Raw genomic sequence first — 13,383 nt, 5'->3', positions numbered from 1 at the left:
TCCCTTCTCCCCCCTGCTCCTGTTCCCTCCTCCCCAAGTTGAGGAATCGAGGTCAGGGAGGGTCCCCGGTGGCTCGTTGGGAGCCAGCAGCGTGGTGTTATTTGCGTGTTGGCTCTGCGGCACCACGAGCGGTGCTCTCAGCCAGAGCTATTAATACACCCGCCGAGGGCCGCTTTCTATATCCGTGTCCTGCCGCCCACGCGGAAAAGTGTGGCTAAAAAAAGAAAAAAAACGAGCAAAGTGACTGGGGGCTGCCTCATCCGTATTTATAGGAGGCTTCGCTGGCTGTGCTCGTGGTCCTGGAGTGGGAAGGGGAGGCAGGAGGAGCTGGGCGCAGAGGTCTCCTCCCTGCTTCCCTGCAGCCAGCCAAGTGCCCTGGGAAGCTTCTGGGGGGCCGTGAGCTCCCCTCGGATGGCAGGGCTGAAAGCTCGGGCTGGGGTTGGGGTCCCTGCTCTGACCCCAGGAGAGGACAGCAAGGCCGAAGGCAGTTTTCCTGCTCCTCTCTTGGAGCAGTGGGCTGGCAGCAAATCTTCCTGCCCTGCTTGGGAGAGGTTCAGCTGGGGCTCACCAACATCCCGGTGGCTTCCCTGCAGAGCTGCCTGCAGGATGCAGGTGCCCCTGGGTGTCCCCAGCCCTGTGGGTGCTGAGGCACGATGTGAAAGTGTGCTCAGGGCCAGCGGTGCGTGCACAGCCCCATCTGGGGCCGCACATCTGGGGGCACCCATGCGTGGAGATTCCTCACGCTGTGCCTTCTGCCCACCGAGTTGGGGGATCCTGGCACCCCCCCATGCGTGCACAGCCCCTAGCCGTCCCGGTTAGGCACTCGTGGTCCATGATCCGTGCTGCCAGCAAGAGCGCTGGCCTGTGAAGGTGGCCTTTATGCTTCCAGCTCGTGCACCGATGTCCCTGCACTGCCTCCTCCTGCTCTGCCGCGCGTCGGGGCTGGGCTCGGGGCAGCTGCCCCGGTGGGGGGAGTTATCTGTAATAACCCACGGCCTCTGCTTCCCCCGCAGCTCTCGCTGAAGATGTTGGAACCAGCCTCTACTTTGTGAACGACTCCATCCAGCAGGTCACCTTCTCCAGCACAGTGGGGGTGGTGATCCCCTGCCCGGCCGCGGGGTCACCCAGCGCCGTCCTTCGGTGGTACCTGGCCACAGGCGACGACATCTACGATGTGCCCCACATCCGGCACGTCCATGCCAATGGGACTTTGCAGCTCTACCCCTTCTCGCCATCAGCCTTCAACAGCTTCATCCACGACAACGACTACTTCTGCACCGCGGAGAACTCGGCTGGCAAAATCAGGAGCCCAAACATCCGTGTTAAAGCAGGTAGGAGCTGGGGGGGTTGGGGGGGGGTTGATGAGGTGCTGGCTTATCTCCTGGAGCAGTGCTGAGCCAGGGCTGTGCTTGCTGCTGCAAAGGGAGTGATCGGTGCTGTGCGGATGGGAGCAGAAGGGGCTGTGTGTGGGACAGAGGCAGCCTGAGATGTGTGTGCCAAGCAGCATCCCGCCCACCTAAGGGCAAATTCTGCAGCTCAGGTCCTCTGTCGGCTGTGGAGCAAAGAGCAGGGCCACGGTGCAGGGTTTGGGTGCCTCCAGCAAGCGCCTGGGGCAGTGGTGCTGCTGCATCCTTGCTGCAGGAGAGGTCACCCCCCGTGAATCAGCTCTGGCACACTGCAGCCACACACGGGGTGTGCACGAGGGGAGGACCTGGGCCACCTCTGCTTGGAGCACGGAGCCCCCCCTGCCCCTCTCAGACCTGCCTGCTCCCACTGCAGCATCCAGCCTGAGCATGCCAAGGCCTATTAAGCAAAGAAAAAAGGAGGAATATGGCAAAGAGCTGCTTCCAGAAGCCATTATAGTAAATTATTGACCAGGCTGAGGAGGGCTAATAGCCCAGGAATGGCTTCATTATGTAACCTATTAAAAGTGGGGCTAGCAGAGGGAACATGACAGAAGTGACTACAGGGTTTTTTATTTTAATACCTTGTACTGCCGAGTAAATTGGTATTAACCCCCCTCCCCGGGGTGAATTATTTACCAACATTACCAGGTTACCTATAAACCACCGCGGAGCGGAGGAGGGACAGCAAACGGGGAGGGTGCAATAAATGGGGACGTGCAGCAGGGAGCTGCTGCCCAAATCGTGCCGGGGCTTTGTGGGGGTCCCTCGATCCCTGGGGACCGTGGGGGGGGGTGTCTCGTGGGGCACCCACCCTGGGGCTGGCAGCGTGGGGTGAAGCATGGTGCGGGGTGAGCACAGCCTGGCTGCAGCTTGTGCTTCCCAGGTCCTGGGGCTGGTGAGCCTGGGCTCAGATTTGCTAAAAGCGGGGAGTTTTGGCAAACTTGCCTGGCAGGGAGTGAAAGGGAGGGTGTGGTTGTGCAGGGCTCACACGAGGGGATGCTCTGGGGGTGCTGCAGGGGACACGTTTTGCCCCTGCTCCTCGCCTGCCCCCCTGCGCTCAGCCTCCACTACCCTTCCACATGCTGAGGGTTTTTTGGGATCACAGCAGGCTGGTGGCAGGGCTGAGCCCTGCCTTAACTCCCCCCTGTGAGCAGGCCTTCAGCTGGCAGCCTGGCTGTCTGTGCCCCATTAGCAGGTGCAATTAGCAGGCACAATTAGCAGGCACTTCCCAGCGGGGCCACGTGTGGGGCGCTGGGGCCACCAGGACGGCCGGGCTGCAGTGTTTCCTGGCTGTGGTGGTTCCTGGTGCTTTGGCTTTATCCTGGTTGGAAATGGCTGCGAAACGTCCCCCTGCTTCTGCATCCACCCAGGCTCGTGTCCCCGTTGCTCTCCCCTGCTTTGTGATGGCCGTGCAAGTAAAGCCAATTAAAGCTGTATAAAGAAAGCAAATAAACCCCAATTAAAAACACGGGGAATTGGAGAAGTCTCAAAGCTTTGGGAAACCTGGTAGTGAGTGCGTGGAGTAAATCTCTCTAGCCAGTGGGAAGCTTTCAGTGTGCCAGTGGGGGCTTTAATTCACCCTTTGGGAGCAGGAGGCTCAGCAGCAGCAGGGGAAACTGGGGCTGGCTCCACACGGAGCTGGGTTTGGGGCTGCTGGGAGCAGCCGAGGGGCTGGGCGCACGGGGCAGCAGCCGGGCTGGATGGTCCTCGTGCTCCCTGCTGGCCTTTAAAGCCCGTGAATAAGCCTCGGCTCCATGTGATTAAGGAGGCTTTTGCTACCTAATCTGCTTCGGTGCTGGTGTCCCTTGGTGGGGGCTTCTCCCCTGCAGCCCCAGCTCGCTGCCTCCCCTCTGCCAGGGGCACCCAGTGCATAGCAGGGGAGCTGGGGGGTGGCACACGTGGGGCACCCCCTGCAGCTGGCCATTGATTGCTTTATGGCTGTCACCTGGCGTGTGGCACCAGCAGGAGGAGTCACCCAGCACCCCAGGGAGACGGGGGTGGAAATGCCAGCACCCCTCACTGCCTGCCTGTTGGAGTAGGGTGCATCGCCAAGGGGTGCTTTCCACTTGGGGTAAACAGCTTATTTTTGTGACCTTTGGAGTTTTTTGTTATGAAGAGATTTGTCTGCTGCTTTTGTTCTGGGTGTCATTAAATGAAGGAAATGGCTGTCCCCTCATGGTGGCAATGTCCAGGTGTCCTACAGGGCACAGTTACTGTCCCCAGGTGGAGGCACCGGTACTTCTTCATTTGCATCCTTGGAGTTCCTGGTGCCTGTTTTTTCTGGGCTCGGTGGTGGTTCCTGGGCACAGCGGTGTCTCGTATGCGCTGATAAGGCTGCGGCAGACCCAGCTGCCCTAATGAGAGCTGCAGGAGCGCTTGGCCCCAGGGAGCACCCTGCTACTGGGGCGTGCATCGCCCCGAGGGACGGGGCAGCTCCGGGGGCAGCTCACGGGCACCCTGTGACAAGGACAAGGCTCAGAGCACCCCTCGGGGATGGGGAGGTGAGCAGCAGAGTTACCTCGTGCTGCCTCTGCCCCTGCTTCTGTGTGGGCCAAGTGTTGTGGATGGGAGCAGTTTATGGCTGGGTGGGTTTGTTTGTTTGGGAGCTGTGGGATTAAAGCAAAAGGCAGCGTGCTCGCTTCCAGCGCCGCCACGCCACCAACCATCTGCTCTTCTCCGCAGTTTTCAGGGAGCCGTACACCGTCCGGGTGGAGGACCAAAGGTCGATGCGTGGAAACGTGGCTGTTTTCAAGTGCCTCATCCCCTCTTCAGTGCAGGAATACGTTAGTGTTGTGTCCTGGGAGAAAGACACCGTTTCTATCATCCCAGGTAAGAGAGGCGCTGCTGGGAAAACGCCCGGTGCTCTCGGAGAATCGGACCTGCTCTGCCGTGCCGGGCTGAGCGTCGTGGAGAATGTTTTTGTGGTTTGTCATCTGTGCTGCCAAAGCCAAGGTTTTGTTGATGGACGTGTTGGGGCTTCGGACTGGAGAAGCCTGGTGGTGCTGCCTTCAGGGTCCCCGGTGCTGTGGCTGTGCTCTGAGCATCGCCGTGCTCACAGGTGCCTGGTGTAAGCGTGGCAGCGTGTGTCCTGTCCTGGTGTCCCCCCTGTGGCTGTGTGGCACCTGGGGCTGGGGCATCAGCTCCTGCCTGTGCTGTCCCTGTGCTGACCCGCAGCCATCAGTGGCACACAAGTCAATATTCCAGCCTTCCTCGTGTGTTTTCACACCAGCTTCAGCCATGGGAAGAGGCACTCTGCTAAAGGCATCGTGTGCCTCTGTGCTGGCATGGGAAGCACCTTGGCCACCTGGTCTGGATGTGTCCCACCCAGCACCAATGCTGCTGTTGTGGTTTTGGGTTAGGGCCATGGTGGGGACAGCAGCGCCTGTGTCTTTGCAGGGAGCTGCCACCTTTGGGTAGTTCCCTGAGATTTTTGGCAGGCACTGCACACCCTGAGTCCCGGTGAGAGCAGAGAGCCTCTAAGAGCAGAGTCTGGGCTCAGCAGATCCCCTGGGTTGGACACGAGCTGGTGCCTTGGTGTGGCCAAGCAGGAGGGGAAAGGAGCAGGGGACATGGGTGTGCTGCACCTCTGCTGGTACGCTGTGTCCTGCCGGGCTTGTCGCAGGCTGGGGAGCAGCACGGGGCCACGGGCAGGTGCTGGGCACTGCGTGGAGCCGCCAGTGTCCCCATGTACCGGGGTGACCTCTTGGCTCCCTCCCTGGCTGTATTGATGGCAGCGCTGGCTGCCCTGCGCAGCGCGTGTAAGCTATAGCAAAGCAATCGATGCTGCTTGCCCCAGGGGATCCAGAAAGAATTAAAGGATTTTGCCCAGAGTGAGTGCTCAGTGCTTGATATTTGCTCATAGGTCAGTAAGTCCCGATGCTCCTCTGGGGCTGGGCATCGCCACACTGGCCACGTGGCGGGGATGCGCCCAGGGGCTGGCATGGGGGGCACAAGGGGGGTGGCAGCTGGGGGGACAGCCTGGTGCCAGCTGCTGACCATGCAGGGGAGGGGATTTGCTTTAATCCGCCTTGCAGGGATGTTTCCTAAGGAGCTTAAGGAGCAAAGTGCTTCACCTGGAGGGGGACGAGCTTCCTGGGGGCTGCGGTGGCTCTCGCTGCTGGCGTCCCTCAGGGTGCAGCTGACCTGCTGGCTCAGCGCTGCCCTCTCCTCCTGCTGTGGGGCTCTGTGGGGTCTGTGCAGCACCGGCTGCGAGGTGACACCCAGAGCGGCGCTGAGCTGGCAGCCGGGGCTGCAAGGACACCTCTCTGACACCCGCTGTGCCCGTCCTGGCGCTGGCACCGAGCCTGTGCCGGATGGCAGAGCCGGGGCGCTGAGCCAGCTCCCTTGCCGTGGTCAGGAGCTGGGTTTATGGTGCCCCTCCTCCCCAGCACTGACCCACTTCTGACAGTCTCGGGATGAAATATTGCATGAGACTCCTCGCCTCCGGAGCACGGTCTTCCCCAGGCAGGAGTTGGGAAGGATGCTCGTGCGTTGACGGGCAGCTGCTCCGTGCCTGCAACAGCCTTTGGCCCAGGAAGGGAGATTCTGGTTTAGCAAACAGCCTTCCTGAACACAAACCTTTCTGGCATTTCAGGGTGTTTTGTGGTATCACAGAAATGCCCGCTTCGTTTTACTAGGTGAGAAACCCCTGGGTGGTCTCTGAGGCCCGTTTACAAGCCTTTTTGGGGGGGGTTGCCCTGAGGCCGGCCGCTGCGCAGAAGAGGCATGGGAGGTGCTGGCAGGGCGCAGGCTCGGCCACAGCCTCAGCACAGCCCTGGGGAACAGCTGCTTTTGCCCTAACACGGGGTGTGAGGTGGGGTTTCAGTGCCCTGCTGGCTCTGGCAGGGCTTGCTTGGAGGTTTCTGGCACTGCCCTGCTGCTTTGGGCGCTCCTGAGGGTGCTGAAAACCCCAGGGACTCCAAGGGCCGCCCCGAGGAACTTGCGCTGTGTGGTGGAGCTGGGTTGGCCGTTTGCATGCCAGGTGTTTGTAGCTTCTGGTGGGTTCTTACGCTGCTTTTGTAACAAAACAAGTAGTGCTTGGCCAGGGCTGCTCAGCCCTTGTCTCCTCCAGCACCTCTCGGGAGGACGAGTGGTGGTTCCAGGGGCTGGAGCGCGCAGACACCTTGCAGCACGTCATCTGCTCGAACCGCCGCCTGGGCTGAGCGCTGGTAATAGCTCTGCAGGCTCTGCTGTGCTGCAGCTCTGCTTTCAGGAGCAGAAGGCACAAAACTCGGGGCTTTGCTTAGCTCCGTGTCCCTGTCCCCAAGCAGCTGGCAGGCGCGGGTGGTGCGGACCCCGCAGCCGAGACCCCTCGTTGTGGACAGAGCCCCGGGTGAGCCTGGTGCCGTGCTGGCATCGTGCTCCGGGAATGGATCCACATCCTAAGAGCTCTGCCCTGAATTTTCTTCTCACCTTGCAGCCCCTGGTGCTGCAGTGCATTCCTGGCACGTGGGAGCAGTGTGGTGTCTGCGCTCTGTCTGAAGAGCAGCGCGCTCGTCACCCGGGCACCCGTGCGCTTGCATGATCTTAACCAGACTTGTTCCCAAGTTCGCTTTTGCGGTGGATTTTTTAATATGATGATTTAATTAGAGTGGAACAATTTTAACATTCTAAAGCAATAATTACCCTAAAGACAGAACATATAAATCGTGTTACAGTGCAGAGTCAACACAAGCAAACATGTTTTGCTGTTGGATTACAAATATAGTATCTGCCTGAAGCTTATTTTTTTTTCTTGCTATCGCTAGAGCTAAAACTGGCTTTGCTGTTACCAAAAACATGCTCTCCTCCTGACCTCCGGTGAGCCTTTGATTCTGTCCTACTTCTTGGTGTGTAAGGCAAGGAGGGGGCTCCTGCTGCTCCGGGCGAGGAGTGCTGAACACTGCCAGCCCCCTCGTGCCAGAGGTGTGCCAACACCACGCGTGGTACTGACGGCACTGCGTAGTGCTCCCCCAGTCATCCTCCGGAAACAAAAGGTCTGTGGAGGTACTGCAGCTCTTTCAGAAGTGAAGCCAAGCCTTACTTCAAACTTGGTTTCTTTTCCCCTAATATCAGTGCATGCCAGCCAGTGTTTTTTGTGAAACTTTCCTCTAGTCTCTGCAGAGGACTGTGCTCCTTCCTGCTAACCCTTGGTGCGTCAGGGCATGCACGGTCCTAGCAGGCTCAGTAATAAATCCTCCATCCAGAGCACTCTGTGGCAGAAAACTTTCCTTTCAATGACTATTTTCACCCTAGGTGCTTGCTTTCTGTAGTGTCCCAATTCCTCTCCCTGACCGAAACAACATTTAATAGCCCAGAAATGGGGAAAAAAAACCCTGTGAAAGGGAGGGCGCGCTTCCTGTGGCGCTGCTAGTCTTGCAGGTGCAACCCCGTCTCGCCACGTGTTTCAGGAGCTTCGTGATGGGTTTCCTGTGTTTCTTGGGGGTACTGGGCTGAAAGCTTCCCCCTCCCTGTGGGTGATGGGTGGGGGAATTTTCGGGGTCTGCCTGGGGCTGGTGTGGGCTGTGTGCCGCTCCCTGAGCGCTGCTCTTGGCGCAGCAGTGCTCTGCTTTTGGAGGGTGCCTCTGCCTGGCTTCCCTTCATTTAAGTTCCTGACAAGTCTTTTATTTTTTATTTTTTTTTTCCAGGAGCACCTACTGGGTCTATTTTAGGAGAGATCTTAAAACAATTGCAGAAAAATGCCTCGTGTCTGTATCGCACTGCTGCAGTGGGGGGTTTTGGTGGGGACTCGCGTTATTTGGTTAACTTGGCAACACTGAAACTTACCCTGAAATCAAAGATAAATTCTTTATAGAAGGTTATCCTGCACGTAAATCATCATTAGTGCAGCTCATTTTTGTTTAATGCCTACCTAACTGTGCCGTAGTCTAAAAATGTGTGTTTAGTGAAGTCAAGGGTTGCAGAGAAATTACAGGGTTTTCAAAAACCCATTTGCTTTGCTGGTGCTCACATCCAAATCAATCTTGCCTCTCGTTCTCAGCCTGGTAGCACACGTGCAGCACCACTCACAGGATTCTGGCATTTAACGTGGGCTAGTGCTTATTCAGAATAAAGCAGCAGCGCTTACAGATTTGGGGGCTGTGTACGAGATTGCACTTCACGCCGAGGCTGTGATTTCAAACTCTGTTGCTATTGATGAATCTTGATGTCTACTTGGGGGAGAGGGGTGGGAGGAGGCCGGGGAGGATGCCGCTGAGCAGCATGCTGCCCGCGTCCCTCTCCTGCTCTGTGGGGAGGCAGGGGGAAGCTGCTGCCACGAGCCTCTGCAGGAACTCAGCGTGGTGCACGGCTTTTTTTAAAGCCACATCTCCAGGCTGGGTGATGCCAAGTCCAGGAGCATGTGCGTGGTTTGGTTTGTTGAAAATGTGTTGCGTTTTTGAGCGAGGGTGCCATAGGGTCACTGTGCTCTCGTTGTGGTGACACAGAAATGGAGATTCCTGGCACTGAGTTGTCCTCTCTCCAGTTACTGCAGGAATTTAGCTGGATTTTGTCAGCTGTGGGCTCTGCAGGGCTGGGCACGTGGTGGTGATGCTAACATGGACCCGACAGAGGTGGGCACCACCAGGGTGTGTATCCAGCGGGGGCTTACAAAGGTGGTGATGAGGGTAGGAAATCTGAGGTGCTACAAAGCGCATTTCTGAGGAATTGCCAGCTCTCCTCCAGCAATGAGCTCCCTGCTATCCCTGAAATGTGCTCACTGGAGCTGTAGCTGGCTTTTTGGAAACTTCATTTGTAACCCAGGGAGCACCCGTGTGCAGTTACACCCAAACCATCCCCCAGCGGGGTCGGAGATGAATTTACACCTCGGTTTGCCTTTACTGGCACAAATGTGTTGTCTGCCCAGGCTGTGCTGAAGAAGGCTGCTGGGCACAGATGATGGCTGGGGGGTGCTGGGCTCTGGCCTGGATACGTCCCCAGAGCCATGAATGAAAGCTGATGGCATTTTTCTTCGTCTTGCCTGGGGAATTGGTGGCCTGGGGCTCAAGGCAGCACAGGAAAAGCGATTATTGGAGGCAGTGAGTGTTACTGCACCCATGAACCCATTGCTGAGCTGCTCTGTGATGCTTTGGAGTCATGTACTTGACACCTTGTGCTGGAAACATGTCTCAGTGCAACCCTTCGCAGGGTACAGACTGCTTTGGGGTGCTGCTTTTCTTAATAGCTGCTGCTTGAGGGCTGCGGGTACTTGGACGTGCTGCTTTAGTTTTTGGAGAGCCACAAAGCCCTCTCTCTGAAAGCTGAAACACGAAGCTTGCCAGAAGGATGGAACTGGGAAAAAAAAATCACAGTTTTGTGAAGTTTTAATTGTTTTTGTGAATGTTCTTGTCTGAATGACGGCCTGTTAGGAATTCAGAAAGTATCTGTTGAGGCTGGTCTGTTGGTTGTGGCTCAGATACGAGCTCAGTTTAAGGAGACCTGGCCGTGCTGCCTGCGGCAGTGTCTGACTGGGATTGTTGAGCTCATCCCAGCGGCTGTTTGGTGACGTGGAGAGGTGTGACAGCGTTCTCATGGTTAAATACAGCCATCTACCCCAAAGGTGGATGTTCTTTTCTGCTGTACCTTGCAACATCTGCCAGCCGTTCTCTGAAATACTAGAAACACAAACTCCACTTGAATCTGTCTCAAAGCACAATGAGTGCAGAGGTGCAACGTGAGGCTACAGGCAATTAAAACCCCGCTGTATTTACGGGGGCAGTGGTCTGGAGCTGGGATGGGGGTTGCTGGTGCTGCCTCGCCAGCAGACGTGTGCTGCGTGCTGGGGGCACAGCAGCTGATCCAGGAGGCCGGCCCGGACCTGGATAATTGAGCATTGTCCTTCCATCAATGGCCTTGTGCTGGGGACATCCATCCCGTGTCACTGGAGAAAAGCTGGAAGCTGGGACCGAGTAAACACGGCGAGGTGACAGCAGCCCTTGTTTGTGCGTTGGTATTTGTTTGGGGCAGGGGAGGAGATGTTGAGGACAGGTACCGGCTGTCAGCACTTTTATTCAGTTTTGCTGAGTGCAGGATAAGCCCAGCTGGCTCAAAGCGAGCAGCTCCCAGCAATTCAGGACATGGGCACTCTTTGGCTTTGCCATCGCTCGTGGCCCAGCCCTGAGCCTGCAGCAGGCAGGAGCAGCGCTCATGGACAGCACCGAGACGTGAGCTGGGACCGCTGGGCAAAGGCCCGGCGAGGAGCTGGCCTTTAAAGCTGCAGTTCCCAGCTTCTCCCTGCACCGTGGAGCATCCTGATGTGATTCAGAGGAGCAGTGTCCGGCCCTGCTCTGGCTGGGGGTGCTGCGGGACCTTTTCTCCTGTAGGTCCCGAGATCTCTGGAGGTGTCCTGGTGTCCCCCCGCCCCTCGCCCCCTTGCTGGCTGTGACATGTGCCCAGACCTGTTACAGAGGGAAGTAGCTCCAGGCGTTATTCTCACCAAGTGGGGTGAGATTCTGTCTGAAATCATTTCATCCTTCCCCAGAGACTTGGCGTGAATTTTATCTAATCGCCATGGCAACAGATAAAAAAAGGTGTGAGCACATCTCCTTTTGCTGTGATAATTCAGATTTATATATTCAGATCAGATTGGAGTTAGAGATTTTAAAAGGAGCAGATGCAGCAGAAGGTGTGACTGCAAATAATGTGGTGCGAACGTTTGATGATCCTGCCCTTTAAGAGGGGAGAGAGCTTTCCTGCAGGTTTTTTTCTGGAATATAATTATTCCATCAAATCCATTTTAACAAGGACTCATTATAGCCCTGATAATGCAGAGTCACGTTGGAGACGATCTCACACACATGCACACACGCACCAAAAAAAAAAAAAAAAAAAAGAAAAGAAAAAAGGGACTAAAACAAGTAAATAAAATGCATGTGGAGAGCGAGGGACGAGCACCCCATCGCCTCCAGATGCGCTGGGCTCGGCAGGGCTCCACCTGAACCCGTGTGGCCACGGCCACCGTCTGCCCTGCTGCTGTGTCCCTGCACGGCACAGCTGCAGGAGGTGGCTGAGGTTTGGGATCGCAGCCTTTTGGCCAGGTGATGCCCTCGGACCCCTGGAGTCCTGCGCAGCAAAGCGCTCAGGACGGGAGCGCAGCAGGGCTGCACCTGGTGGGGTTCAGCCCGGGCTGTTTCCTCCAGCTGAATCCTGAGTTGGCAGAGCAGCTTTGGCTACCTCATCTCGCGTGCAGCAGAGCTCAAACGCTGATGTTGCAACCAAGAACTGCCTGAGCTGGGGCCATCCTGCAGGAGGGCTGGTGGCAGCTTTTGCTGTGCTGTTGGAGCTGCGCAAGGGCTGCTTCATCTGAGATCAGAGCAAGCGAGTCCTTGACTGCTTTCTGTGCAGGGCAGGGAAGAAAGGATGCAGACGGTCGCCTGCGGAGGAAAGGTGCAGTTGATCTAGCTCCTGGCGTCCCAGCCCCACGTGATGTCCTTGCCTCTGCTCCAAGGCCTGCGGGATGACGGAGCACGAGCCAAAGGCGGCTTGACAAGCTCCAAGGCGTGAAATACAGAGGGGCGTCCGGGCTGGGAGCTGCCATCTCTCTGCCTACCTGTGAGCGTAAATCTTCTGCTATCCTGAGGAGCCGTGGTGCCGGAGGGAACGGAGAAATGGTGCGTGCAGGATGGGATGGATGGCTGAGGGCTTGGAGCAGCAGCACGAGGCAGGTGGGCTGCAAATCTCTGCCCGACACCTCACCGCTGTGCCATTGGCACACGCTGCCCCGATTCTGCCTCCGCTGCTGCTGCTGGCCTGAGGGTCAGGTCCAGTTTCCAGCTGGGGGAGGCCCTGCTGGGTCCCCGTGGTGTGGAGATGCTGAAGGAGCCCTCGCAGCCCCCCAGTGCCCAGCACAGCCCCGGGGAGCGGTGGGGGGAGCACCTGCAGGGGGCTTCGCTCGCTGCCTCGCAGAGGAGCACCTGAGTGCGGCACCTTCCTGGAGGCTGCAGCCCTGCTACCTGCTGGGCACAAACTTCCCGCAATGAGTCTGGCACGAGGACGAGATGATTTATGTGAAAGAAATTGCACTGAAGTGGAGGGAACAGAGGGAGGAGGAGACGCATGGAGGAGCACGGGCTGCTGGTGACAGCAGGATACGCTGCGTGGACTCTGCCGAGTCCCAGGGTGGCTCTGCACGCTGGTACAGGTTTTCTTCCAGTTATGCACTGAATTTCAAGTTGTCATTTTGCGGAAAATTGCCAAGAAGAGGGAGCAAGGAACATTGTCCTCTGGAGCAGCCCTGTGCTGGTGTCCAGGGTGAATTTCTGGTGCTGGCACCGAGCTGGGCTGGGCTGGGGGAGCCCGAGACCCCTGCGCTGTGTGCTGCTGGTCCTTGAGAGGTGCTGCTCTGCTGGGAGCCAGCCCTGAGGAGAGCTCTTGGTCCCAGGAGTGAGCTGTGGTGCTGTGGTGCGCCCGCCTCACCCCTGCAGTGCTCAGCAGGGCACAGGGCCCTGGGGATCACAGGGGCTGCAGCCCTCTGTCCTTCAGGAGGCATTTTCTGAGTGGCAATGCTTCTGTGCATGCCACAGCCACTGCTGCTGAAGGAGAGCTGCAGTCCATGGGTTGGGATCTCTGCAAGGTGCTGGATCACCTCAGGATCAAGCTGTGGGAAGCACTCTAGGTTGGAACCACTGAAACCTCCCTGAAACGCCCAAGCCAGCTCTGAGAATGGTTTAGAGGCAGAGGTTTTGCTCCTCCAGCTGTTTGCTGGCGTGTTCTGCCTCAGTCTTTTTCCCTTTATACCTCCCTTTAATTGCCACCTAGTGGAGTGAGGGTGGGGCTGGCTCAGCCCTGTGACCCCGCGGTCCCCAGGGAGAGCTGTGCCCACCGTGGCAGCCGGGCAGTAATTCCTGCAGCAGAGTACCAAGAGACGTACAAGCCCTGGGGGTCAAAACTTCTCTTCAAGCCACATTTTCAGGAGCTTGAGCCCCTGCCCTTGGGCTGGGGATGGAGAGGAGCCAAGACAGCAGCGAGCTCAGCCCTGCCTCACTCCATCCCTGCTGGCCTG

The 13,383-nt window shown here is 57.6% G+C and overlaps 1 protein-coding gene across 4 annotated transcripts in view; it reads left to right on the top strand.

Annotated features, from left to right (window-relative positions):
- The window catches only part of DSCAML1 (DS cell adhesion molecule like 1), a 98,296-nt gene that overhangs the window by 9,415 nt on the left and 75,498 nt on the right, over positions 1–13,383 (top strand). For all 4 annotated transcript variants that reach the window (XM_084495545.1, XM_084495544.1, XM_084495543.1 and 1 more), the window contains exons 2-3: positions 1,014–1,331; positions 4,089–4,235. In XM_084495545.1, the coding sequence (XP_084351671.1) occupies positions 4,133–4,235 (103 nt within the window). In that variant the 5' untranslated portion in view covers positions 1,014–1,331; positions 4,089–4,132. The remainder of the gene's footprint in view (positions 1–1,013; positions 1,332–4,088; positions 4,236–13,383) is intronic.

This window comes from Aythya ferina (genome assembly GCF_964211825.1).
Source record: "Aythya ferina genome assembly, chromosome: 22".
NCBI lineage: Eukaryota > Metazoa > Chordata > Aves > Anseriformes > Anatidae > Aythya > Aythya ferina.
Note: the sequence above shows the minus strand (reverse complement) of the source record. Positions and strands in the feature narration are given on the sequence as shown.